The following is a 27,404-nucleotide window of genomic DNA, read 5'->3' as shown; positions in this document are numbered from 1 at the left end:
CAACGTTAGAACTGAGGAGGTGGATAGCTGGACCCAATCTAAGCAGTAGGAAGAAGTAATCAATCCAGCTGATCTTTAGGAGGGGGGAAAACCTCTAGTGAGTAGCAGAGATATTCAACCTGTATTAAACTGTCCTTAAGGGCCAATGTTTGCAGGACTTGTTTCTCTCCTTAAAGCCACCGCACTTGGAGAAATTGAAGTAGCCATTTCATCATTCTTTTAAAAGCACATTTTGGGTTGTTCCTTCTTCTGTAAACCACTTAGAATGAAATAAGTGGTAGAGGTTTTCCTTTTAAGCTTTGCAGTTTGAGATTTTAGGTCGAGTGAAGTTTGCAATTTGGATGTCTTCTCTGCTGTTTTGTCCTGACTGGTAGCAGAACCAGAGCCCATGTCCATGCAGAATTCTACTTATTGTTAAGTAGCCAGCACTTTAGGGCTCATTCTCTCGTAGCCTAGTTCACCTGCTTTGAAGTTGTCTCTTAAAACCCCCTGAGTTGAGATTTCCTAAGCAAAAGAAACTTTCTCAACATAATTTTCTATCTGAAAAGAAATGGTGTGGTAAAGAGTTTTAGGTAGCAAAGTCAATATTAGGTGTAGAGAGTTCACTGAAAAAGAAAAAACAAATCCTATTTGGAACAACTTATAACTGGTAAAATGTTGCCTCTCCTGACATCAGTGGGATTGCCTTGAAAAGGATACTCCAGAGAAACATGGAAGTGTTGGATCCTTGCCCTTTTCCCAGTGACAGAGAAGTCTGGCACGGGCTGCATGGTGTCAGTTTGATGGCCCTGGAAGGGCTGCTTTCTATGAATGTAGCGTTTATGTTTGGGATAGTCCACAATAACATACACTGGCAGATCCATTTCTACAACTTTTCCAGGTTTTTGTCCATCTGGGACCTTCAGAAAATAAATATGGACTTTGAATTTTGCTTGTAACTCTCCCAATCAAAGGTGTGGACAAATTGATGTGAGTGGTTGAATTATTACAGCTTAGAAAGTGGTTGCTTGTCATTTCAGATTCATTAGCTGATTCTGTATGTGCTCCCAAATTGTTACTAACATATTAACTTAAATCTGGCGGCTGAAATGTTTTAGTTTGTTATCAACTAAGAGTATACACAGGATAATTTAATATGGTACTCATAACAAATACATTAAAAGTAGAGAAATCAATTTTTTTTCTAGTTTACTGACCCCACTCAAAGATGCTCCTGTGCTGTAGGGAGGCATACCATATTATAGGAGAGAAAACTGATGCTCTTTCTGCCTTTTTTTTTTTTTTTTTTTCTATTCAGTGGTCCCAAACTTTCCTGTCTTCTCAGACTTGTATTTGACAACTGTACAGTTTCTTTCTTATTTAATGTTATCACTAGTTTTTACAAATTACTTATTGCAATATGTCAAGAACTAACTTGACAATTAGATCATGTCCTTGCTCTGCTCTTCCCAAATAATTTGCCTTTGCAGTAGTGAAAATTTTAAAAAAGTTATTACTTGCTGGTATGTCATACAGTCCTCTTGTTCTCATCTTACTTTCTCTGCCAAAAAGTAGTTAATTAGCTGAATAAAAGAGAGGTCTTGCAGTGAATCAGTACTGAGCAATGAAACAGCCTTCATACCTCCAGCAATATATTTAAAAGCTTGGGAGAAGTGAAAAAACAGATCATAACATTGAGAGAGGAAAGAAGAGGCAAAAAAAAATAGTTTCCTACTTGTTAATTTGAAAAGGGGATTAATTTCTTGCAATGTGATATGGGAGTTTTTGTGTGCTCACTTTTGATCCAGGCTGTGGTTGCCATGGTTTAGAGGAACAAGTGCAGCAAATGAGCCCCTAGTGGTGAGCAACAAGTGACCTCACCTGAAGAGATTACTCATAGCTCAGGTGGAAGAAGTAATTCTTGCTCCCTACCTTTTGTCATTTTAAGTGCATTGGAACATCCTTCCAGGCAGAGTTCTCTGTTGTGGGTTTTGTTGGTGTTGTAGGTGTTTCTCTAAATGGGTCTTAAAAAAGTAGTTAGTATTTCCTATTGACACTGAAAGCAGAGCAAGAAAGAACAGTCTCAGTCTTTCTCTTCAGCATTATGGTCTTTAAGATAAAGACCATATTTAAAAAAAACCCAAACAAATAGTGATCAACCTATATTTCAAGGAAATATTCTGTTCAGCTCAAATATGAATGATTCATATTTCCTTATGTTATTGCACAAATAAATCAATGGCTGCTTCATTCAAAGACAGAGATTATGTGGGATACGTTGTTTTGTTTTTAAGCCCCCTGAAAACACAACACGCTGTTATATGGCTTGGGAAGACCTACACAGACATTCTGTGCATCCCTTAAGAAAACAATCTCCAGGATTCTCATAAGTGCCTCACTGCTGAGCTGTTTCTGCTCCATTTCATAAATGAAAAACATGGTTCTCTTGATAAAGAGAACGGGGACAAATTTGCCAAACAGCTGTAATAAAAAAAAAGAACATAAACCTTTTAGATGGAGCTCATGGGTTCTGCTCCCCACACTACTAAAGTGTCAATACAACCAAACAGTGCTAGTTCCAATATAGCTGTGGCACAAATGTAATACTTACTGGCTCAAAGGAGCAATTTATGAGGCTGAATTTTTGTTGGTTTCTTCTTTAGCATGTCTTCTGTTGATCAAGATAACATCTCGGATTTTTACTACAGCATCCTAATGTTTTTGTTAAGATATTTAATGCATGGAATGCAATGTGTGAGAATTATTACCACTATATGAAACTCTCAGCAGCATCTTTAAGTATGCGGATCCCTCTCAGAAATGGCCTTATCTAGGACTTTTGCAGTGGTGAAGCAAAGCTTCCTTTGGCACTGAGAGAAAAGTGTTACGAAAATCCTCTCGGTAAAATTGCAGTCGTGATAGGTTTAGAATTTACCTTTATACTGCTGTACAGACTCTGAATGAAACATATAAGGAAAATATGTGGTTTTTTGAATAGGATACAAGTTGAACAGACCTTAAAATAGTTAATAAACAACAAGGTATTGTGGGGCTCAAAGTATGTTACTGACTCACCTAGTTTTGGGTAGAGGTCAGAAAGAAAATCACGGTAATAATTATTTTACCTTTCACAGCTGATCCTGGTAGCAAAAGGCAGTTTCAGATAAGATTAGATCTTTTATTCAGTGGCTCTTTCAAAGGAAAAAAAGGTCTTAGCCTGGGGCCCTGATGTAACTCTTCACTGACTACAATCACACAGAGATTTCTTTCATTAAGTGTCTCCCCTCTCAGTTGTTGTCTGAGTCTGGATTGAAATGAATGTACCCACCAAAGTGGTACAGATGGCTGTGTTCTTGGCTACTGCACAGAAATAATTGGCGTTTTCTATTCCTTTTATGCCCTGACATTGTCCATACCTCGGCAGCTGAGTGCATTGAACAATCTATGTAACATATCTCTCACATGTTCTTTTACTCCCGGATCCTTTTCCTTGGAGGGGAAAGATGTGCAGCATGTTGTCTTGCTCTGGGAGTATGGCAAACAGATTTTAAGAGAACCTCCTGGGTCACCAAGTCTCATCTCTGGCTGTTGCAGAAACCTACTCTATTGCTTTTGTGAGCTGAGCAGAAAGCTCCAGCCAAACATCAGACTTCTTTGTGCTGCTACTGGACAGCTGTTATACTACTTTCATTTAAGGATTGGAAATCTTTCATTTTGAGCTGCAGATTTTCTGCCTTGTTTTTTGCCTATTCCATCTTCTGTTCATGTTGTTCTTGATCTTAATTAGCTTTTTTCCTTCTAGACTCTCTGTTGCACTTACTGAATTTATAGACACCAATCTTTCTCTTAACATGTTTTGGTAGGCTGTTGTACTCTTAGTATGGTTTTACTATGTTTGAGATAATTGTTACATCATCAAAATTAAAGCTGAGAAAAATAATTCCAAATGGATTTATTTTTCATTTCTTGCAATCATTGACTTGAACTACAGCAGAATCACTGATGTACTATATTTTTTTTTTAATATGCATTGCCTAAACATCTAATAGGATTCAGTTCAGTCTCCTGTCCCTCTTTAGGTAAGACTTGAAGAATAATCCTACTGATTTCAAAGGAGTCTTTGTTGAACAAAGTTCCACATGAAATTGGGAAATAAATCCTTCTGAAGCATAAAGTTCTTGCTAATGGCAAGTCAGGGGGGAGGTTTTCCTGCCTCAGTCTGGGACCTGAGGCAAGTCATCAATGCAGTACAGCTCAAACTGTACTGCCTTGGAGTAAGTCCCTTGGTGACTGCAGGTCCAGGCCTATAAATACCTGGAAATGCCTCCATCTGTGTCACTCTCAGCACATGACAAGGCCACAGAGTTTACCCAGGTACAGGGCTGTGGGATGGGGCTGCAGTACTGAGCCTACAGGGTGGGCTGCTTGGCTGTGATTTCCCACCCAGGCACAGATCTTCCTCTCCCCCCCACAGCCATGCAGGACTGCTACTCTGGAGTACATCTGGCTCACAGAAAAAAAAGCAGAATTGACCTGATTGCTGAATATGATTTTGAGTCACAGGCTAGAAAAGAGGCCATTCTGCTGCTCTTCAAATTTATGAGAAACTAGGGCAGTTCAGTGCAAAGGGCTGGGGAACTTCAGTTTTGTGTTTGACACTAGACCTGTCAGGTTTGTCTGCAACTTAGTATGACAATGACTGCCATAGTGTGCCTGCATAGCGTTGATCTGTGGCAAATGATCCATGTTTTTGGAAAAATGCACTTATTTCTTCCGGGTTTGTACAGAGTATCTGAACTGTCTCTTGCTGCATTTTCTTTCTGATGGCTATACTTTTGAGGAGTTTTAATTTATTTTATGAAGAAATTTGGATTGATTCAGAAGTCTTCCTCTTTGTAATTTGCTGTTTCAAACAGTTGTTGGAAACAGGGAAATGGAGAAGTAATCACCCCTTGCTTGAAAAGGTCTGGGTCTACAAGTGATCAACATATCTGATTTTACTCCCTCATTAAATTAAGGAAACCTTATGAATATGGATAGCATCAAATTAATGATACTCTTTCTTGAATCATTTCTTGTTGCTGTTAATAGAGATGGGGTTTTTTAGTCTATCTGCTCATATAACATGATGGATGGTCATCTTAAGTCCTGTGCTCATGTCAGGCATAAAATATTCAAAGAAAACTTGGGGTTTCACTTGCTTCCATAGCAGAAGGTAATCTGAGTTTTGTAAAACTGTTGTTTTGGCTTGCTGAATGTATAAATAGAAGGGAATTTGAGAATCAGTTTTTACATATTGTTTGGACCATACAGTTCAAATATTTCTGTCTTGGAAAGGGTTATTTCTGATTTCTTTCAGTTAGAAAGTCTCTTATTCTAAGAGAGACATTGTCAAGCCTAAATTTTAGTTGTCATGAACACTGCTTGGTCAAATTAGCGTGACTTTGAAAATGTTACCAGATCAGCGTGTTTTAAATTTGCATCCACTTTTCCTTCACTTTTGTGAACATGGACTGCATGTGATACAGACAGCTTGAAATTAGATTCTTTTTTCTCTTTCCTATAACTGTTTTCCTAAACCAGCTCAGCTGTGAGTTTTGCCACAGAAATGTTAAAACTTCACTCTTACTGTCTGATCTGTCCCCTTTTCTACCTATCCATTCCTCGTTTAATATCACCTTTCTATACTTTACATTGTTAAGTCAACATAAGAAAAGAAACTTGCAGTCTCCAGTTCTGTTAAGACCTACTGATACATAGATATCTTGTTGCTCCACTGAACTCTGAGCATGTTCACTTTGATGGATCTCTTCTGCTCTTCCTTCTGCTAATGCTGCTTGATTTTAGGGGAGGAAACTATGACTTTCCCATTACAGTTCAATGGGTTAAATGTATGATGTATTTTTTTTTTTAACAGGAAACTATGGGGAAAGTGGAATGGAAGCCTTCAAAGAGTTGGCTGCCCAAGAGGGTCTCTGCATTGCTCACTCTGACAAGATCTACAGCAATGCGGGCGAAAAGAGCTTTGACCGCCTGCTCCGCAAGCTGCGGGAGCGGTTGCCCAAGGCCAGAGTGGTGGTTTGCTTCTGCGAGGGAATGACAGTGAGGGGCATCCTCATTGCCATGCGGCGCCTGGGAGTGCTTGGGGAGTTCCTCTTAATAGGAAGGTAAGGCTCTGAGGGTGCTTTCTCTGCCTTTCCCCTCCCTCTCCTCCTGTAGGCAGGCCTTTGATTTCAGAACTGTGCAGTTTAGGCCAGCAGTAATTTCATACTGAATTTTCTAAGGAATGAAAAGAAGTGGCAAGGTGGTAGAGCAGATTCTCAGGAAGAAGATGTGAAGACGTATGGCAACTTGATCAGTGGTGGTAGCTTTTGCTGAATTAATGTTAATTACTAACTCTTTTATATGGGTATGTGACATTACTGCTTTTGTGCTTTTGCATACTCTAGAGGAATGTTTCATGGAATGATTTTTAGATCGAAAGTAGGGAGTGAAGAATTCTGGTTTCAGCATGTGATCTGTGGCATGTGACAAAATTTTGTGTTTAGCTAAGGATGACCCCTCGCAATTTGAAACCCCGGTTACCACCTCTTTTTTTATTACCAGAACTTCTTTCCAGTCTTATGATTACAACCTTGCATTCTCAATTGTACACTTTACTGTCATCTGTGTTGTTGAAAGCTGGGGCACTGACATTATGCAGGCTGGTTTGGTTTTTAAAACATCAAACTTGCTGATGGCTAAATGAGTATGTATGTGTGTTTTTGTATCACCAGAGTAACAGTGCAGAGGTGTGTTGGACAGAAAAAGGCTGTTTTTATCAAAATGAGAATGGTTGCTTTGCTCTACTAGAGTTTATCTTTGTAGGTATTCACTGAAATACAGTAATTTTAGTTCTATCACATGCTTTATCCACAATTCCATTTTTCTGATAATTCTTATTTTGACGCTTCTTTGACGTTCACCTTGTTTTCTGCAATGTCATTGTCCATTTTTCTGTCTTGATGAACATTGCTCAAATGATGAGGATGGACATTTTCTGTCTTCATGTTAGATTGATAATGTCTGTTTTAATCCTATTTACTCTCTGTTTCTTTATTTGCAATTTTAACATTCTTTGAAGGAATGTTTCAATTAATTAATTCAAGGCCTTTGTCAGTTGTCTCCCTGCCTACTTAACTTCTGTTGTCATCTGATCTTATCAGACTTCTTTTTGGCCCATTCTTTCCCTTAAGGCTTTGTGTCTGTCATTGCGACTGGGATCCTCTCCTTTTGCTCTGTGCTATGGTGTTGTTTTCCCCTGACTGTATTGCTCCTCAAAACCCACAGTTATGATTTCTACAAGTCAGATACCTACTCTGGCCAAGGAACAGGCTAAAAGCATTAAGTCTCTCTCATCAATTTTTTGTTGCAGTCTTTGCTATCTATTTGAAGCTGAGGTTCTAGAGTATCTCTGGAAGGTTGTGAAGATAAGATATAGCACATTTGGAGAACCATCAGGACTAAAGTGAAACAAAGAGTAAGGCTGTATTGAAAATCTGTGTTCCACATTGTGCATGTGTGGTTCAAGTGCATCATTTAGTTTGCGTCAATTGAAATGAATAATGGAAGGCTTTGGGAGTGACACGTTTTACGTATGGGTTTTTCAGTGAATAGAAGAAACTGAATATAATAAAATTAGTCTCAGTGACAGCATCCCTGGTCTTTAAGTAAATGCCCTGAAGCTTTGGGCTTTCTTCCTGCATTGTCTGTGTAGCGGTATCTCATTGGTCACTGATTTTGGTGCTCCCTCTTGATGCTGATCATACAGAGAACCAAGTAAACAAAATCTCCTACATTAAGCCACAAGCCTTGGTTTCCTATTAGACCACTTGAACCCTTATTCCCTGGATATGTGGAATATTTAAGCTTTAAGTTTTTACTTTGAGCCCTTACCAAACATAACACTTGTCCACAAATTTCAGTTGTTTGGCTTAGAGTTTGTCCAACAGTGTAGATCTGAGCTTTTTGTCAGAAATGCTTACCAATTAAATGGAATAACAGAATTACTTTGGAAATCACCATGTATTTTTCAGGTAGATTTTTACATACCCTTCTTTCGTGCTGGTAATTGAGTATGGGAGACTCCTTTTTAGGGCTGAGTGGGTTCTGTCAATTGTGAAACTGGCTGGTTATTGCTTTGCATGGTCTGTCTGGATTGTGCACAACAGCTGGTTGAAATAAAAAGTATTATAGGGCTTGCACGTGTTCTTATATGCTTGCAGGACTAAAAGAAAAGAAGTTTTCTTTGAATTGTCCTAATTAAGTGATTTTAAAAAATGGCAAATTAGCAAACTTCTGAATAAGTGAGTTCCAGTGGAACTGCAGTGCTATGAATTTGGTCATCTATATACAAACAGGAACCAAGGCACACATTAACGTTACTTTGATGTGCTATTTAGTCTTTTTTATTCAAGTACCCAGCTAAGCAAAAAACTAAGAGCCTTTTAAGAACATTCTTTTAATTGAGGGAAGTGGGAGTGAATGTGAAATCAAGACTTTTTCTTCTTTTTTTGCAATTATGAGCTAAACAAAGCCTTTAGTTTACCCACAGGTTTATTATCAGCCACATTTTATCAACCCCATACTCTGCTCTGACTCACTGTAAAGAGGAAGCCTTTGCAAAGGAACACCTGGCTAAAGAATTCTCTTCCTGCTACATCTTCAATATTGCTGTTTATCAAACTAGACAGGAACAGCTTAGCCTAACTAAATTCATGCTATCAGAAAGAGAACTGGGAACTAAATTTGACTTCTGTTTAATCTGAAGTTCAGTCTCCTTTACTACTGGAAGTGGGAGTCTGTTATTTTTGTGAGAAAGGAATTCTCTCTGAATCTGGAGGGAAGCTGGAATTATGACAATACAATAGATGAGGTTACAATCCTGCCTGAGGCAGAATGGCAGATATCCTGAAACCAATAGTGTTGAAATGTAGTGGAGAATCAGTGAGAAAATTTGTTAAACTATGAAATAATGATGATAAATTTAAAAAGGGACTGATAATGAAAGTGTAAGAAGGCAAAACTTGGTCATGGCTTTTTGTATAAAAAGAAATATTAGAATGTAATTGGAGTAAGCAAAAGCAAAAATTACGCTAAAAATTGAACTGTACTCTTAAGGGAGTTCAGGTGATAGCTCTTTTAGCAGAGATTAGTTTTGATGTGAAGAGATTATGTAGGAAGATGCTCAACCTCATGTGACTAATCATGTTTATGCAGGCCACTGGGTTTTATATTACTTAATAAGCATTAATTACATTTTGTGAGAATCTTGCAAGATTGATGAATCTCCTATATGTCCCCTGGGATAATGCATCAAGAAAAAGGCATGTAACTGACTTTTCAGCATCTGTATGGGTAATGCAAAGCAGATGAAAAACAAATGAAATAACCAGTTTTAAGAGATGCTCTGAGGTCATTGGAGAAATTTTTTGATAAATAGTTGGAAATTAAAATGGTCTTTCACGATTTGTTCTCAAACTTCTACACTCAATGGTTTGTGTAAAAGTATGAGGAACTTTACAATAGAAGAGTTATATTAGTGCACATGCTGTTTTTCAGTACAGTCCTTTGTAAAGGACTAGGTACTTCTGTAGCCTTTCTGGTGCTTTACAATCTCCATTAATGTTGCTCTGAGGCTGTTGTAGAACTAAAACTTTTAAGTGTCAGTAAAGTGATCTCTCCTGAAAGTTTGAATGCTTAGCAGTGAAGGTATGGTTGGATACTCTGCTGTCAGCCCATTGTGAAGGCATGTCTGTTCTTTCTATGCATCTAATTACTCATTTTGCATAGGATGACAGAGCTGCCAGAGTACATACTGTGGTGAAATTTTTTGACTGCCCCCCCCCCCCCCTCCTTCAAAAGCCAATATTAGTAATAGTTTTGGCATTTAAATTCACACTTTCTAAAATATTGACAAGGTATTATCACTGTAAACTGTCTGGTCCTATTATCTTACATTGCTGGGTAGGTGGAACTTGATTGTAACCAAGTGAAAGAGTAAATAACTTCTTGGCAAGTTGACAAAGAAATCTGACCTGATGTGATCAATCCCTGGGCAGCAGGGTGTATGGGAGGATTTTGGCAGTTATCACCTTCCAAGGCCTGGGATTTTATGGCAGAACCAACACGTAATCCCATTGAATTGGATTACAGCATTTGACAAACGAATGCTTTGCCTACCCCAATCAGACCCACCAGCTCTTTAGCACTAAGACATTTGAGCCTTTTTCAGCTCCATCACAGCAGAGGAAGGAGGGCCTCTGCACTTGGGGACACCATGGCTAAGGCAGGGACCCAAACCCTATCTACAGTAATCACCCCAGTTGTCAAAAAGTGGTAGCAGAAAGTGACAGATCCAAAACATCATTTAGTGAGGGAGGAGGGAGAATCTGGTCAGGAAGCTGGTCTTCCGGCAAGGAAGCAGGAGGAGGAAATGACAGAAGTTTCTCACTGTTTGAATCTATTTTAATTGGCAAGAAATTGTTTTAATTTGCCCCAAATTGAGTCTCTTGTCTGTAATGGTATCTGTTAAGCAACCTCCCTTTCTGTATTTTAACTTGCGAGATTTCTTTTCTTCTCGTTTTCTACCTTTGTCCTGTTCTGTAGGGTAGCTGGCAAGTGGCTGCGTGAGCATTTGGCTGCTGACCAAAGTTACAGATGACATAGTTTGCACTGCCAAAAGCATGATGTTATGTATTTCTCTTTCATTCAGTTCTGACATCGCAAATAACATAAGAGTATCACAAATACCACCTCACATATGTGGCTAAGAAGACTGCCTGCCTTTTGCTCCCTGATGAGTCCTTGGTGCCAGTGGCTCATGCACTGGCATAAAATTACTGAAAATATTCTACTATTGATTGAATATTCTCCATAAAGGAGATGACCATCAAAGGATATGACTGTTGTTTTAAGTTTGACTAGCTGAAAGATGCTGTGCTCTCCAATGCACGTCTTCATTTGTCACATGGGCTGCCCCATACTTATGAAAAATCAATGACAGATGTTCACATTCTCCCAAAGCAGCTGAAATGTTTTGCAGGACCAATGTGTTTAGTTACATTAAGAAAAAAATTGCTATTTTTAGGTACCCAAGAGATCACGAAGAAATCAGTAAGATCCAACAATATGTCGTCAATGGGGGAAAAAAACCCCTGCCTCATGCTAGCACAGATTATCTAGGATAGCTTTGGGCCTTATAAAACTGGCAAAAATAGTAGATATGGTAGTGTTGCTCATGATACTGATTTATGCCAACTTCCTATGAATGGGAATGTGTTAAGAAATCTGGTAGTAATCCAGCACTGCCAAATGTATATAATTGAACCCAAACCATTCATATTCCATGTGCTGGTTTTTGAAAGGGAAGTCTGGGTGGTAAAACCTGGCAGTTTGAAAGTACAAAGTAAAGGTGACAACACAATTGGCATGTTGAAAATAAAAAGAAAAATAGTAATTTAAGACCCAAAAGTTTACTTTCCATGCATTTTGCTGCAGAAAGAGGACTGTTTTTTCTTCCTGGTACCTCCATGACCAACGATGTTTAGAACGACTACTTTTAATGTTTCTGTTGTTGTTGACACTCCAAGTTAATGGAAGACTGTTTAGATATAATCAGAGGTTTAGCTGGGTTTGGATTCAAATTCCTGGATTAAAATTGGGGTAGATTCTGTGAAATGCTGAAATAAGTCATTATCATTTTTCAAATACTTTCAGAGTCTAACTGAAGTTGGCATTTAAGCAAAGTATTGTCAATTAAGAAAGTCCCACCCAGCAACATCAAACCATTTCTTGAACATTATCAAGGTTTGTAATAGGATCCACTGCTAACTTTAAAGTCTGAAACCTCTGAACATGTCCCTAGAAATTGTACACCTTATTCATGGTTCATTTAGTAGTTGCAGCCTATCACTTGTTTATTATGACAGGAATTTATAATCTGTGTGGATGAAAAAAGAATTACATTATGCAAGAAGACTGAGCAAGCATATTTTGTTTACCCTCTAACCTACAATAACATCAATCTGTGTTAAAAGGCAATTGCATATTAAGTGCCAATTAAATAGTATATTTGAGCAGAACTGCATTTTGAGTCTTAATAAAAAAAGCAATGCTCACTTTTACAGAAAAAGAAAACTCAAGAAGGATATGTATTTTTTATGGTAAATGGGATTTATGTATTGCAGTGGGCAATTTTTTAAATATGGGGGTGTTCCTTTGTCTTTTCACTTCTTGCTTCTGTGTCATGTGAGTTAAGCTAGGTTTTGTATGTAATTAAATCTCTTTCATATAGGCATCCAGAATTAGTTGTAAAAATATGTATTAACCCTTAGCTATTTCTGTGTATGCACCCAGTGCTTTAAATGAGGATGAAATGTATAGAAGTTGTAGGTGAGATACTAGTGCTTTTGTAAATATGATTCAATTTTATTAAAAGCTCTTTTTTTTTTTTTTTTTTTTTTTTTTTTTTTTTTTTTTTTAGCTCAAAATGAGAATTTCTGCTTTATGCAATAAAAACAGGCACAGAATAATAAATTTCAGCCCAGGTGTCTATATTATTCCCAGTTCTTCACAGAAGACTCTAACACACAATTTTCAGTATGATGCTTACTAAAGTGAATCCGCTTTAGAGGAAAGAGATCACATCACCAACAGGTGTGACACTCTTCTGGTAATCCATGTTAATTCCCCCCCACATTTCCAGGAAAGGTCCCATGTTGACAGACATGAAATACTACAACTCCAATAGCTTGAAGATATAGGAAAAAGACCAAACCATTCATCAGTCTTCTGGGTTTGTTTTTCTTTATGATCTTTACTGTTTTCTATCTTCACATGCCAATGTATCCAAAGACTTCTTGAAAGAATCATGTTTATAGGGATTTTAGGTTGTAGGCCATGTAGATGTGAAATAGTGTGTTTAAACTGTGGTTGAATCTGCTTGCAGACTCTCTGTGTGTAGTGGTTTTAAGTTTGCTTATTTTTGTTTTTCTGATTATATGTAGTGGTTTGAGTGATTACTAGAATAATTTGCTCTTTTTCTGCCGTGAGACAGGATCAGGGGAAAAGCAAAGCTGATTCAAAACTTAAAAGGGTATAAAGACAGGTTTATTAACAAAACTGCAAGAGAGAAAAAAATTAATAAGAATCAGAATAGAACTTTCAAAATACTTCCCCTCTCTCCCAACAGCTTTGTTTTTCTTTTAATAGACAACATATAGAGACAAAACTTGGAACTCTAGGTCAGTTTACTACTTATAAAATAGTTTTTCATTAGTTTATTTAGAGAGAGGAGTCTCTTTTGGTTTGCCACGGAACTTCCCCATAAGAAAAAGCAGTTTTCTTGTGGCTTTTAACTCTCACAAAAGCAGCTGCCTGAGAATTTGCATTTGTGAAGCCTTGTGAAGCTAAGACTTGGTTCAGTGTTTTCAAATTGTCTTGGCATGGGTTCTGCAGGAAGAGTTATCTAAGCCAGCAATGCCCAAATGAATGCAAGGAAGGACCAAATTTTACAGAAATAATTTACCTTTAAGTTTTCTGCAAGGTTTTCCAGCCCTGAAAATATGCCAGAGTTAGAGATCTGCTTGTTGTCTATGAAGAAATATGGATGTTAGGCACTTGAGTTAAGTAGTGTTGTGTGTTAATGGATTATTTATTAGGCAGTATATGTTTTATCATGCCCCTGCAGAAACCAGGAGTTGGATGGATGCTGCTCACCCGGGAGATGATGTCGTACTCTTCTGTGAATGAATCATTTTGAATGATGTTATTTCAAGGGTCTTTTTGTAATTTAGGTAGGGCCAGACTTTGTCAGGCGTGTGTCTGTGAGGCTGAGGTTCTTTTTAAACAGTTAAGAAACAAAGCAAAGTTTGTTTTTCTCACAAGAGTTAAAATAAGACCCTAATACTGTGGCCTTTCAAATTTCTACAGTTTACTTCCAGTTCCTTTTAGTGCTCAAATAGAAATGAAACTTAAAGGAGTTCTGGTAAAAACATGAGTAAAACCCTCACTCAAAAGATAAAACTATCATTTATTGTAAGTTTTTTTTTCTTAATTCTAAGCAGCAAATTACTCACTTCTTTTTAAGAGGAAAAACAGAAATTGAAGATTCATCTTACCTGGAATAATCATAATAATTATTATGTATTTTTTTTTAGAATAATTATTTTCCTGATATGTCTTGGTATAAAAATAGATTTTCCTCTTGCAATATTGGAATATATATAATAAACTGTAAGTAACAGTTCCAGTTTTGGATCACTAGAGAAACATTGATGATAGGGTTAAGTTATTGACTGAAGACAATGATAATTGTCTGAGCTGTGCCCATACAAACAACACTTATTTTGACAGGTACAAGCACACCAAGGGGAAAACAATTCATGTTGCAATTTAATCACCTTTCTCCTGCATTGTGGAAAGGAGGGAATGAAAAGCTTTAGAGCTCCCGTGAATAATCAGTTGACTGCACTTTCAGTGCAGAAACTTAGTGCTTGTTTAAACCTTTGGTTCATTGAGCAGAGAAGGTAAAATAAAGAGTAGGGTATGATGCTGTGGAGAAAGGCCATGTATTTTTATATACTGCATTTTTTCCATTAATTTTTTCCTTCCTTTTACAAATGCCCTTAACCTAATGACCTTTGCTAGAGAACCCTGGTACATTTCCAAGGCTGGAAAATATGCACCATTTTCAGCATCTGAGGAGCTGAATTCATCTGAAGGGAGGCTTGCCCTGAAGTGTCTCTATGAACATGCACTGTGAAAATTTTAGGTCATGCAAATGTTGTAATCTGGCAGCCAAATACATAATGTCTCAGAAGCAGAAATTAAAGTGGACTAAAGGTAATTGGCCCATGTTGATAGATTCTTAGTCTGTTGGTTTTCTGCTGAATTTTTCAGCCAAGAAAAATCCTTTCATTTTCTGAGGCATAGAAGTGTGCTTTAGGACCCAATGATGTTAAGAACTTGTTTCACAAAGTCAAAGCTGGATATTTCATGTTTCATTATTGCCTTTTTAGCACCATCAGTCTGTTCTGCTATAGGACTAAAAGACTGTGGACTAAAAGACTGGCCAGCTCTTGACCACATTTCACTCCAGTCTTTACTTACCTGCATCTTAGCCCAATTATTTGTATCTCAGAGAGGGAGAATCAAAAGAAGAATTTTGTTTCAAAGCTTTGCAAATTCACTGCTGCCTGATAAGTGACCTGGCACTTATTTTAACTGACTTTAAACCATATGCATTATTCACTATGAGCTATTTGTGGGTAAGCTTTGATACCTAGGGCTCATACAGTTATTTTCCATGCCGGTGATTTGGTTATTTATTCATTCTGTGGGGAGTCAGTTTTAAGGTTTTTTTTCCTCCTGGCCCCTCTTTGAGGGTAGTACTGGAAGGACGTAATGCAAATCAGAGCTTAGAAAGAAAAATACACTACACTCACTTAATAGAAATGGAGTGAGCTATTTTTTTGTGCTTTGCAGAATAAAAAGGCATTCCTTGGTTTTATTGCTAAGGTGAGGCTTAAAATCATCTCTTGCATGTCAACATGAGGATCAGAAAAGCTGCAGAATAAGTCAGATTAAAACAACTCTGTATGCAGAAATAAGAATGTGAATGTGACTCCAGTTATGATTTCTGCTTATTTCTCACAGCAGGGTGAAGCATTATGAGTTGCCATTTATAATCTGTACATTTTCTCTACTCTTCCTTTAGTGTATCTCTGAATACACACTTTTAGCTGCTTCCTTATTGTTGTATTGTTGTATATTACTTGCACTCTTCATTTCCTTGCTGAGTGCATTTTGTTCCTCACATCTTCATCCATCCTTTCTTGATCTTTCTGCCCCTTTTACCTGAGTCTGGACTTTCTTCAACTCTACAACACCTGCTATTTTGTGTAGTAAAAAGTCTGCAGTGAAGGTATAATTTCCTTTCTGTTAAGTCATGAAGAGTTTTAGCATTTCCTTAATCAGAACTGGAGATAAGCAAAACTTGCTCTTGGAAAATCTTACTCATATAAAGGAGATGCTTGAGGAGCAGGTTAATTTCATGGCTCTTCTGCATCATCTGTTTGTTTCTTTTGTGTTAGGCAGATGAGCACCCTACACCTAAAGCCATAATTAAATATACCTACCAATTTAGGAACGATACATCCTCTTTTTGTTTGTGGATGTGCAAGAAGCAGTCAAAGAAAAGAGGCCCTCCCCCTCAAAAGTAACCATACAGCTGTGTAAGATTGGTCCTTTTGTTGTTTTCAACTGTTCTTGATGGGACTTTGAAGTATTATTGCCATTAAAAAATACAAGGTGAAGTATTTGTTATCATATCAATCACTGTTTCCTTTACAGAGCTGAAATACTGTAGTTGACTTGAATCTGGTCTCAAATGCTATCCCTGGTATTTTAAAACTAGGTTCTGAGGAGAGGCAATGGTATAAGGGAGAGAAGCTAGGCCAGTGTTCTGACTTAGGAGGTTGACAGTCGATCATTCTCATATTTACAAACTGAGTGCATGTGAGGACACGCTAAGAGGAGGCATAATGTAAACAAATCAAATGCCAAAGTCTATTGAAGGCATCACTGCTAAGGCCAGTGCCCAGACTGGTTTCCAGCAGAACACCTAGAGCACAAGATCAGAGGTGTTAATCTGATTGCATCTCAAAGGAATTTGTCTCAGCAGAGTGATTACACCGTATTTTAAATGAACCTTGAATGGCAATGGGGAGTTTGCAGCATTTACAAGACACTCTCCATTGTCTCTAGGTTTAATAAAAATAGAAGATGACAGAGCTCAATGTTGCTCGAGAGGTCTATGTCCAAGTATGACTGATTTCTTTTATCTCTTTGCCATTGTGTTTATGGGTAAACTTCTTAGATGGGCAGACTTAAGTAATTGTACAACCACCTTTTCCAGCAGGGTAACAATTGAAGCGGTAGAGAGATTTCGGCAGAATTAAGAAGGAGGAAAGATAAAAGCCTAAGAAAGGAGAAGAGAGAGCACTAAAATGTGAGAAAGAAAAACATCCATTACAGGAAGGCAAATAGAATGTGGAAGTGGGGGAGGATGAGTTATAATAGTCTGTATGTAAGACAGAGATGAAGAGTGATAGAGTTTTGGTTGCAGACAGCGATTATTATTTTTTTTTTTTAATCTAGATTGAGATATGTTAAGATACATGAAAAAGCAGAATCGTGACTCCAAACAGAAAAAGTGGTGGACTGCTAGCCCATCAGGCTTCCATACAAGAATGCTTTTGTTGAACTGAACCTCTCCAGTAAAATACCAGGGGCCGAGTTCTATTTTCATGCTGCTGTGAATCATGAGTGACACTCTGGGCTCTTAAAGCAGGTGTGAAATAAAAATATAATTCTGATATGAAGTTCTTGCCTCTAAAAAAGAGAAATATCCATTCATTCTAGGATCATGTTTGTCAGTGGTGAACATCCAATGCCTGTGATTCAAATTAAGATCTTTCACTTCTGCTTTTTTTTTCTCCTCTGTGAAGCAATGTATCTCCTAGAGTGTTGTCTGACTATTTTGCTTTCAAGCCAGGTGATTGACATTTCTTGTAAGTTTCATCCTTGGTATAGAAATCCCAGATGTTGTTCTTATTTAGATCTTCCTAAGGTATTAACTTCAAGAAATACTAAGTGGTGTCTAATATTGTTCCCAATATTAGTCTGAATATAAGAGAATGCCTTCTTTGTACTTTACATTCGCTGGCTTTTCATTGAATTAAGTCGTTCTAATGGAACAGGGAATATTGTCTACTTGGATTCATTTTCATCATTTATGTTAGACATCACATCATGTTTGTCTTCATGTCATTTTCTAACTAAATGCACTGTTTTTAAAGTCCTGCAGGCTACAAATGCTTGGAGGAGAGGACAATATTTTAGGTCAGTGAAGTGCCATGCAAAGAGGGGTAACCTTGGCCCATAACTGAGTTCGCTAATCACTACTGCAACTCAAACAAATAATAATATTTAAAACTGAATAAAAATATTTTAGGAAAGAAGGTACAGGAAAGACCAAACACCAAGCAGAAGAGGGAGATAAATTGTATGTGCTTACAAAACGGTTATTTTGATGTTGCCTGAGGGTCATGGCCCTGCTGCCTAAGAGGAGGTGTTCAGTATCAGCAGGCGCAGCTGTGCCTCAAGTCCTGATAACCATGGAAAGAGGTTGACTGGGAACCTGGAGAAGAAACCGTTTATTAAAGTGCTGTGGTTCTTTCAGACTGCATAGGCACACTGATAAAAGCTTCCATTTCTCTGACAGAGCTTCAGAAACAGATTCTGCAAGATGATGGAGACCTACCTAAAGTCTCCTTTTCCTGGCTTGAGGCAATGAAAGCTGTGCTATCAAATCTAGTTCTTCATCTGTTAAAAACTGAAGCTTTCCTTAAGCCAGAGTCCTTGGGTTAGAGAAAAATGGATTTGTGATTCCCTTGTTATATTCAGAGTTCCTTGCAATCAATGATTTTGAGATTGCAGTTTCCACTGAAGAAATGTGGCTGTTTCATTGCAAGGTGTTCTACCAGATTAAAATTTACTTTGCCTGTTAACCTCAAATCACTTTGAGTCCCTAGACAAACAGACCTTCATATACCTGTTCCTTAACTATCCTAATTCTCCTAGTCTCTTCTCCTGCCAGCCTCTAAAATAAACTTCATACATTGTTAATGCCTAAATCTGCAGCACAGTGAAAGCTGAAATAGTGGAGACACTCCAAGCATAAATTGAATTTAACATAAAAATAAGACATCAACTGCTGTATTTGCTGTGTTATTACATGTTGTATGTAACTTAATATGAAGCTCTGGGATCCATTTAAATGAAACTGCCAGAAATTTTCAGACTGAGAGGCAGAAGGAGCCTTGCTGTGTAACTGAAACCTCCCCTTGAGGTAGGCAGTGATTTGCATGCCTCTTGAAGGAGTCAGGTCTACTGATCATTATGGAGTATATGGAGAGCTAAATGATAGAGGCAGATGTACAGACAGAAAAACAGCTGTGCAGTGCTCCAAATTATATGTATCTGTTTTCTTGGGTTTATTATACAAGAAGTCAATTTATGCAGCAGTGGGTGGTAGCCAAAGAAATGCAAACCTCAGGACCTTGGTCTTCGAAAGGTATGCATCTCCAGTTGCTTTTCTCCCTGCTGTTTTTTCAAAGATCTGTACAAATGATGGATTTTATCATCTTTTGAAAGTTTAGTGGATGAACTAAACATTCTGGAGGCAATGCCTATAACAACCTGAAACAACTTTTAGCGACTTTAATAGTTTGTTTTCTTTTTACAGCAGGAAGAAGAATTTTATTCTTTGCCAACCCAAACATTTTTCTTAAATCCTGAGCAATCTTGTGTCAATTTCAAAACAAATATGCTGTTTCAAAATAGAAAGTCAGAATGCTCCTATTTTGAAAATATTGAAACTATTTCTTCTAGAAAATGTCAAAATAAATTGTCACAACATTTAACCCTTCATCATTTCCAAACTGGTGAATAATTTTGATGTCCCCACAAGTGTAATTTCTAGCAGATGTATTATTCATCCATATTTTTAGTTCTATTTATGCTTTTGAAATCCTTCATGCTAGTGACTCCACAGATCAAAATCCACCACTATTTTCACTAGTCTGAGACTCCAGCCTGTTCTTATGGATAATGATAATAATACAAGCCTCCATTTTTTTTCACTGTGACTTACACAAATACAATGTTAGCTATGTAAACTCAGGTCCTTAGGAGAGTGGGACAACGCTACATGCCTTCTCAGCATCATGGAATATGCTGTTCCTGATAAACATCATCTGCTTTTTTGGCTCCCCATAGAACGACTTTGCTTCAAAATCCTTACATGATGTCAGCTTTCCTTTTATCCTTATGGAGAGTGTTGATCTTTGGCAAAGATATCTAAAATATGTCTTTGTCCAAAATGCCGAAAGGGAGTGTTCTGTAAGAGCATGAAGCAGTGCTGTGAAAATACAAAGCTTCTGTCTGAGACTGGCCTTAGGAGATAGAGTATAAGGCATGCGGCTTAGCTGCAGGCTTCTCTTATCAGCAGTCATAAAAATATGTACATGAGAACACAGAATGAACACTCCCTAAACAGCTCCCTAGAAAATAGCTGCAAACATGCATTGCAGCACAGAAACTCCATGATGTATGCAATGCGCTACCAGCAAAAGGAGAGACCCAAAGAGGAGCTTGCCCAGCTTCACAGTCCTCCTTTTAAAGGTTAGGATTCTTCTAGTCTGCAGACTAGAGCAAGGAAAGCAGTCATGTTGAGCTCTCTACACATAGCCAAGCTGACCTCCAAAGGCACCTCTCTGTCTGTCCATCTCCCTGTCTCCCTGCTCCCCTACTCCATTGGCTACAGGGATAAGACAGATGCAAAGTCATGCAAGGGAAGTCCAGGAATTCCAGATCAGATAAGGAAGTTAGAAAGCATGTATACAGAAATAAACAGGCTTTACATGAAATAATTTCTGCCTTTCAGGACAGAAAATGATCCTGTGCTGGCACCATTGCTTCTGTTGCTAAGAAAGGAAGGAATTTTGTCAGTAAAGAGACAATAACCTCATTTCTCTTACCCTGGTTAATAGAGGGGTCCCTGTTAAAGTAAATGAGAGCTGTAGGTCACCTTCTGGTGTAGAGTTTTTTCTATCTTGGATCACTTTAGTCCTCTGGGATATGTGGTGGTTCATCCCACAAAGGCTTCCCACTTTTGTCCTCACATTTCTTACTGAGGCTGTATGGGCAAGGGCAAGGAAAATGTTCTGGTTCTACACAGATTTGCTTAAAAAAGGCAGCAAATGTGAATTAGGCTCTGATTTTAAATTATTATTCTGATAGTATGCATTTGTAATTTAACATTTTATTCTGCACTACTAAATAGCAATTTACTAGTATAAAATGTAAGCAGTAAGATTCTATTACAGTTTAAGAAGTGGCAGAGAATAACATATAGTACGGCAGCAAAGAATGAGCAAAGTTATTGTCAGTATATCTTTAGTTTGACTCTAATCACGCTAATTAAGATGACTACAACACAGAAGGGAAGAAGATTCAGAAAGAAACTGAGACTTGCAGTCATGAAGGTCAAAGAAGCAACTTGATTAAAAAGCTAATAGATGTATTTATAAGCACTGTACAGAATAAAATGATGTTAGATCTATGATACTCAGTAGCATGTGGCCAGAGTGTAATAAGCCACGGGCTAATATATCAATCTCTGAGGGTCTAGCCTTCTGCAGAGAAGTGGCTATAGTTAATTAGCTAGACTGCTCCTCGGAGGTGCTTTGTAAATCAATAGGTTTAATAAGCAAAAATATCAAAATAACAAACATTACAGAAAACAAAATAATAAAGCTGCACACAGGTGTCTGAGAAAACCTCTTGCACTTTGCTAAGACACCCCAAAAAGCCCCTCACTTCCTTAGAGTTCCTTCCTAAATACTGAATGTTCTAGGAGGGATAACCTGGCTTGCAGCCAATAAGATCACACAGAAGTTTTCAGTTGCACTCTCAGAGCCCAATCCATGCCCCTGTGCTGGCACTGAGCCAATCTCTATCAGGAGGGTATGGAAGATTCTGGGTTCTTTACCTTAAAGGGTGAGCCTTAAACTTTTCCCTATGTGGACAACACTTGCTGGGTGTGGGAAATACTTTACTACATATGTAGTCATGGAGGCAAGTGAAATAATTTTATAGCAGTGATAAAGTGTTAAAGACATTGAAAACCAGCATTTTTTGTGCTTCTTTTATCTGCATTTGTGCCATGGTCCTTGTCTAACAGTGCAGGAAGATTTTATTTCTAATTTTGTTTCTGAATCCAGTGTAATTAAGATAACAGCTTATTCTAATAAATAGGCCATGATTTTGTGATTTTTCAAGACAGAATATGTTTTTTGTCTAATCTTTATCTTATATTGTTTTAATAACCACATATTTCATGCAGCTGACATGTGATTTCCTTATAAAAGTCTGTTGTATCTTATTATTTATTTACTCACTCTATGATATATTTAATGTTTTCTTTAAATTCTTTCTTGTTTTTGTCGCATGCTCAAAGAACTAATCTTTAATTGAACCTCCACAGTTTCTCTTATAAGTTCTGGAGCATATCTGGTAGCCAAAAAAGCTCATGATGTTTTGAGAGGACAAAGGCATGTCTGTATACCAAAATATTTTTTAACCAGCAAATGAATTTGTGTTGATAGAATACCCAACCAAACGTTTAGAAGTGAGACAGGGCCATTTAGTAGGTGTTTCCTTGCCATTTGTCAAGTCATATACGTCCTACTGTCCAGCCTTTCATGCCCCTTCACAAAATAAATTTAAGGTTGGGAAATACATGCTTATATAATTTACATGCATTTCTTTGTTAGAAGTAGCATCCCGACTCTTTACTCATACATAAAAAGAAGGTAGGTTTGTGATGTTGAGGCATTCTTGCTCTGGGTAACTTTCCATTCAGTTGTGAGATGGGACTAGCGTTGCTAGGACACGGAGCTGTACTTGACAATCCCTGAAAAAATAGTTGAAGATGGCGCTCTTCAACTAAACTTGAAGAGTCTTTTCGGGTTCCCTTTATAGGGAGAGAAAGGCCTGAAGTTGTCTCCAGCCTTTTTTGGTACTGTTGGTGTGGAGACTGCTTGACTTCAGGTGATTCAGGAAGCTCTGGTTCACAGCTGGGGCCAGCAGTGCTGGAGGCTCTTTTGTTGTCACAGAAACTCAAGAGGGGAAATCTCTTGAGAGCTTGGTCTATCTCTGGGTCCTTGGGCAACTGCTTTGATACATCAGGACTCCTGTTTGGTTTGTGGTTTCTGTTAAGTGGCACAAAAACTCTGATTTCTCTTATATTTTAAACTGGATTTCTCCTGAAGCTTGACAGCCTGTAGAGATAGAACCTGTCAGTGATGCAGTGTGTTGAACTTTTCTTCAATTAGAAATTTTGTGCTTTTAAGTGTTAGGTATTTTATACTAAAAAATAGAAAGAAAATCTTCTAAAATTTTTATTTAAAGTTTCTCAAAGGAAATGAATGTCAGAAGGACTTTTGGAGCTATTTTAGAATAAAACAGGACCCAGATTTATGATTGGGTTTTATCTATAATGAAGTTAAGGACTGTGTCATATTTGTGAAAATTGAACAGCAATTTGGCTTTACATCCACAATCAGTTTGGTATAAATACATATTGCAAATTAAGCAGAACTGAGTCCTAACTTTTCAACTTAAAATTAGACTGATTTCCTGAATCCATTGTCTGTATTGCAAAATTAGATTATCTACTTTTAATTTACACCAGCACTCCAACTAGGCATACTTAATGCAATTGATACAGCTGGCTGAAAGGGGGATATATTTTAAAACAAAGACAGATGAGAATCAGTGATTTTCTTTCATAGAAGTATGTAATTAAGTTATCTTCTGCTCTGACAAATGGGAGAAATGGAACCTTGGCTGCAACATGTAAATAGCAGCCCTGTGTTTTGAGGAACAAAGGGTGATATTTACAACAAGGGCAGCATGTTATCATTGTTATCACCTCTCTGTAGTTAACAGCACCTGTTTCTGAAGGGTCCCTCAATGTTACAAATTTTGCCATTTAAGATCTGTAGAACACTGAACATTTGCTTTTGTTTTCCTTTTTTAGTAGAAAAATTCTCTCAATGGTCAATTGTATATTCCAGTCTGCCATGTGCATTAAATCTGCTAATGCCATTTCAAGCTCTGTGGCTGAGGTGCCAGGTAGAGTCTTTCCAGGTCCCACATCTCGCAGGCAAGGTCTCCTGTCCCTGTTTTGGGTTTCTCTGCAGGGTACAGTACACAGTCCCCTCTGCACTGCTAGAGCCAAAAGATATATTTGGTGGGTACATTTGACTGGCTTACAGATACTTCTGAATAATTCTCTTCCATCTTGAGAAGGGAAGCCAGCACTTCTCCTTCCTTCTTTTGCTGTTAATCAGTGTCACACTAGTCTGGATTTTAGTGGTGTAGGAGAGCTTTCTGAACTGCTCAACATCCCTAGGGACAAGTTTTTTCTCTAGTTTCTCAGCTCAGGACTTGTCATCTACTAACTTCCTTTTCTTCCATCTTTTTCCCTCTTGATCTCTCATCAGAAATGTTTTGTCTTTTTTGGAACTCAAAGCAAATAAGAAAATCTTGCTAAGCGTTTTCTTGATTGCCAACTGACGTGCTCCACAGTTATATCAAAATTAAAAACTCTGTTCATCAACACAAGTATCAATTGCAATTGATACTTGATACAAGGTCCTTATTGGTTGATTATTTAATATAGCTATGAGGCTAGACTTAAGGTTTATGTATTATGAAGTTACTCAACCCAAAAATATTCAAAAAATGCCTCCCCCACTCGGTATTTGTTAATTTATAAAGTAAATTAACACTTATTTTCATGTTCTTTTTCCTACGTGCCAGGGAGAGGAGCAGAGAGAAAATCAGAGCTTGTATGCTAATTAGCATGTTCTAATAATGGAGTGAGCCTGTCAGAGTCTCAAGCACCGAGGTTTACATAACTATCAGTTTCTTTTGCAGCTGCAATTATTCTACATCAGTTGTTCCTTAGCTTTCCCTTTTCACCAGACCATCAGGTAGAAGCAGGACCTGATGCAGGGCTTGCTGAGTCTAGAGAATCTCTTTGGTGTTTCAGTGTATGTGGTGAGGGAGGAATTGAAATGCTGTGCTGGAGATACAGACACAGCCTCATCATAGTAGGTTATGGTGAAGTAATGGCTATTTACCATGCTTTGCTGACCAAATTTCAGAAACAGCTCCTGGCAATGATCAGGCCTGGCTAAATGCATGTTAGATTCATAAAGAAAGTGTATTTATGCCTTGCAGTCTGGCAAGTGTTTTGTTTATGGCAGGGTAGAGCGCTTAGATAGTGGACAACACATGAAATCAAATTACTTTTAATGATACCTTTTAATGTATCAGAATATGTAATCTTTAGAGACTGGTTTTTGGGTTATGTTCACACTCTGTGGCTTGTATTTGCTGAAAAGGTTAAAAGTCTGTGGCAACCATGATTTCTATTATTTCAGATCGGACTGAGAACTGAGACAAGCTATCTGAATCCCAAATTTTGTATTTGAGGTCAGCTGCTGCTGAATTATTACTGAATGTTTTTGAATCACTGCTTGACATTTCTAATACAGCTGACTTGTGGAAGATCTAGGGTCAAATAAGATCGGTCACCAAAAATCATGAAGTAGGAGTTACTAAGAGAACAGAAACAAGTGTTGTAATTTCATCCTTATTCCCATCAGCACAAATACCTGTTCTTTGTTTTTTTCCAGCATACTTTGAAACAATAATGTTCAATTACTCTGGTTGGGTCAGGCCATGGGCTACATTATTGGCCTATTTTTGACGTAGAGTTGTACAGATTGTGCTGCTACTTTTCTTTGACCAATTTTTCTGAGTTCAGACTGAGGAGTGTATGTTGTTTTCAGTTTGAAGAAGGGAAATTGCAATCTTTATCTAAAGTTTGATTGCTGGAAAATGCTGGTTTATCACTATTATTTCTACTTTGTTGCTCTGAACAGATGACCCCTCCAAATATCTGGTCTTTTTTAGTCTCTGAAATAGACATTGTAATGCTTTTTGTCTTTGTTTCTCTGCAGGAGGGTTTTGAGAATTAATGTGTTGATGCTTTGATATTGTTCTATAGATTAGATCTCTGTATTCAGGTATTATCTAAGAATACTGATTGTGATTGTATATTTCCTTCAGTTGTCCTGAGGTAAAAATATGCTGAATGTCAAATGGTACTCTGGTTACATAAGGAGGATCACAAGGGACAAATGTGTGCTATGTAACTGGAATATATTACTAATCTTTTAAGTTATTTTGGGGAGAAAAGGGACTTTAGTTTTTGTATAACATACTAGAAGGAAAACAACAGAACTCTACATCCTTTACAGGCTGAACAGATCTAGTGCAACATCCAAGAATACAATGCTCCAAATGAAAGAGGACAACTGTCTTTGTCTCCTGAACAGTGATGCCAAACGACATGTCAGCTACATTTGTATTCCAATGGGACTGCTTTTTTTTTTTTTTTTTTTTTTTTTTTTTTTTTTTTTTTTTTTTAAATGAGAAGCTGGATTCTTATCAGTAAACATTCAATAACAGACACTCATTGATATGGTGATCTCAGTAATTTTTTATTTAAAGTTGTATGGCTGGACCTAAATACTGGTAGAAGTCTTCACATCTCTTTACTTATTCTATAAACTGTCCAGTTCTTCTGAGTATTGATTTTTAAAAAAAAGTTATTTAAAACCACTGAGATGGCTGTCTCTAACATAAATATTTAAGTGTTTCTCAGCCACTATATGGGGGTTTTTTTGTTTATTTCTTTATTTTAACTAAAAACTTCCTCTCATCAAAGGAAATAAGTCTGGCTTTGAAGAAAAAAGTATAGATATACAACTTGATCCTGAATTAAGTATCTGGTATTGGCAAGAAATGTACCATCAGTCAGTAATAAGAAATACCATGTAAAAAATTCTAATAAAGGCTACAATTCTGGATAATAGTGAAAGATGCAAAAAGAAGTCTATCATCCAGTTGTCCTTAAATATTACTACTACTAATAATATTAATAGGAGTTGGCTATGTCCTGGGGAAGCTTAGGAATCTGGGACATTTCATTAGCAAGAATGATTGCATTTCTAAGCTTGCTGAAGTTCTTATTTCACAGTCTTGCTGGAATGCTTTTAAACTTAACACACAATTCCCTTTCACAAGGGAAAAAAATAAGAGGGGAAAAAAAAAAGAACTTCTGAGTGCACTCTTTAATAATGTAATATAACTTCTACTTTATGGACAGTCACACTTTCTACTGGCAAGGCTAAATCTGGAAGAGCTGAACATCTGAAATCTTAGTTATTAAAATTTTAGTTCTGAAAATGAATATGAAAGGGAAGGAATCTGGTCAAAATTCACTTTCCCTTGCCCTGGCCTCTATGGAAAGGAAAAAAAAAAAAAAGAAAGAAAAGAATAAGTATTAAGACTCTCGGCCAATTTCAAACAGATTTGTCAGACAAGTAAAGTTCTTCAAAATTAAAGTTTGTATCAGTCTTACCACAACTGACATCTGTGCAGAGGGAAAACCCCCAAGTAGTGTTCTTTGGTTCCACAAGAGCTCAAGTTACCTCTTCTGCTTCTTGGCCAGGCAGTCAGCATGGATGGGGCCAGAGGGACTCCTGCTGAGTCTGGGGTCAAAGAAGGTAAGAGCCAAGTTTTGAGGGTCTGTGGTTATTCACTGGGGTCTGTGTAGAAATGTAGAAACCAACTAGATAATGAACCAGTGCTTTGTTAGTTGTGGTGCTTCTGGAATTCAT

At 37.5% G+C, this 27,404-nt stretch overlaps 1 protein-coding gene across 1 annotated transcript in view; it reads left to right on the top strand.

Moving 5' to 3' along the window:
* Window positions 1-27,404, top strand: part of GRM1 (glutamate metabotropic receptor 1) — a 180,529-nt gene that overhangs the window by 28,108 nt on the left and 125,017 nt on the right. The window contains exon 2 of the mRNA XM_066178895.1: window positions 5,897-6,146. Coding sequence (XP_066034992.1) covers window positions 5,897-6,146 — 250 coding nt within the window. The remainder of the gene's footprint in view (window positions 1-5,896; window positions 6,147-27,404) is intronic.

This window comes from Chamaea fasciata, unplaced genomic scaffold, assembly GCF_029207755.1.
Source record: "Chamaea fasciata isolate MVZ Bird 193981 ecotype frontalis unplaced genomic scaffold, bChaFas1.0.hap1 SCAF_3, whole genome shotgun sequence".
Lineage (NCBI taxonomy): Eukaryota > Metazoa > Chordata > Aves > Passeriformes > Sylviidae > Chamaea > Chamaea fasciata.
This window is presented reverse-complemented; position numbering and strand designations above follow the sequence as displayed.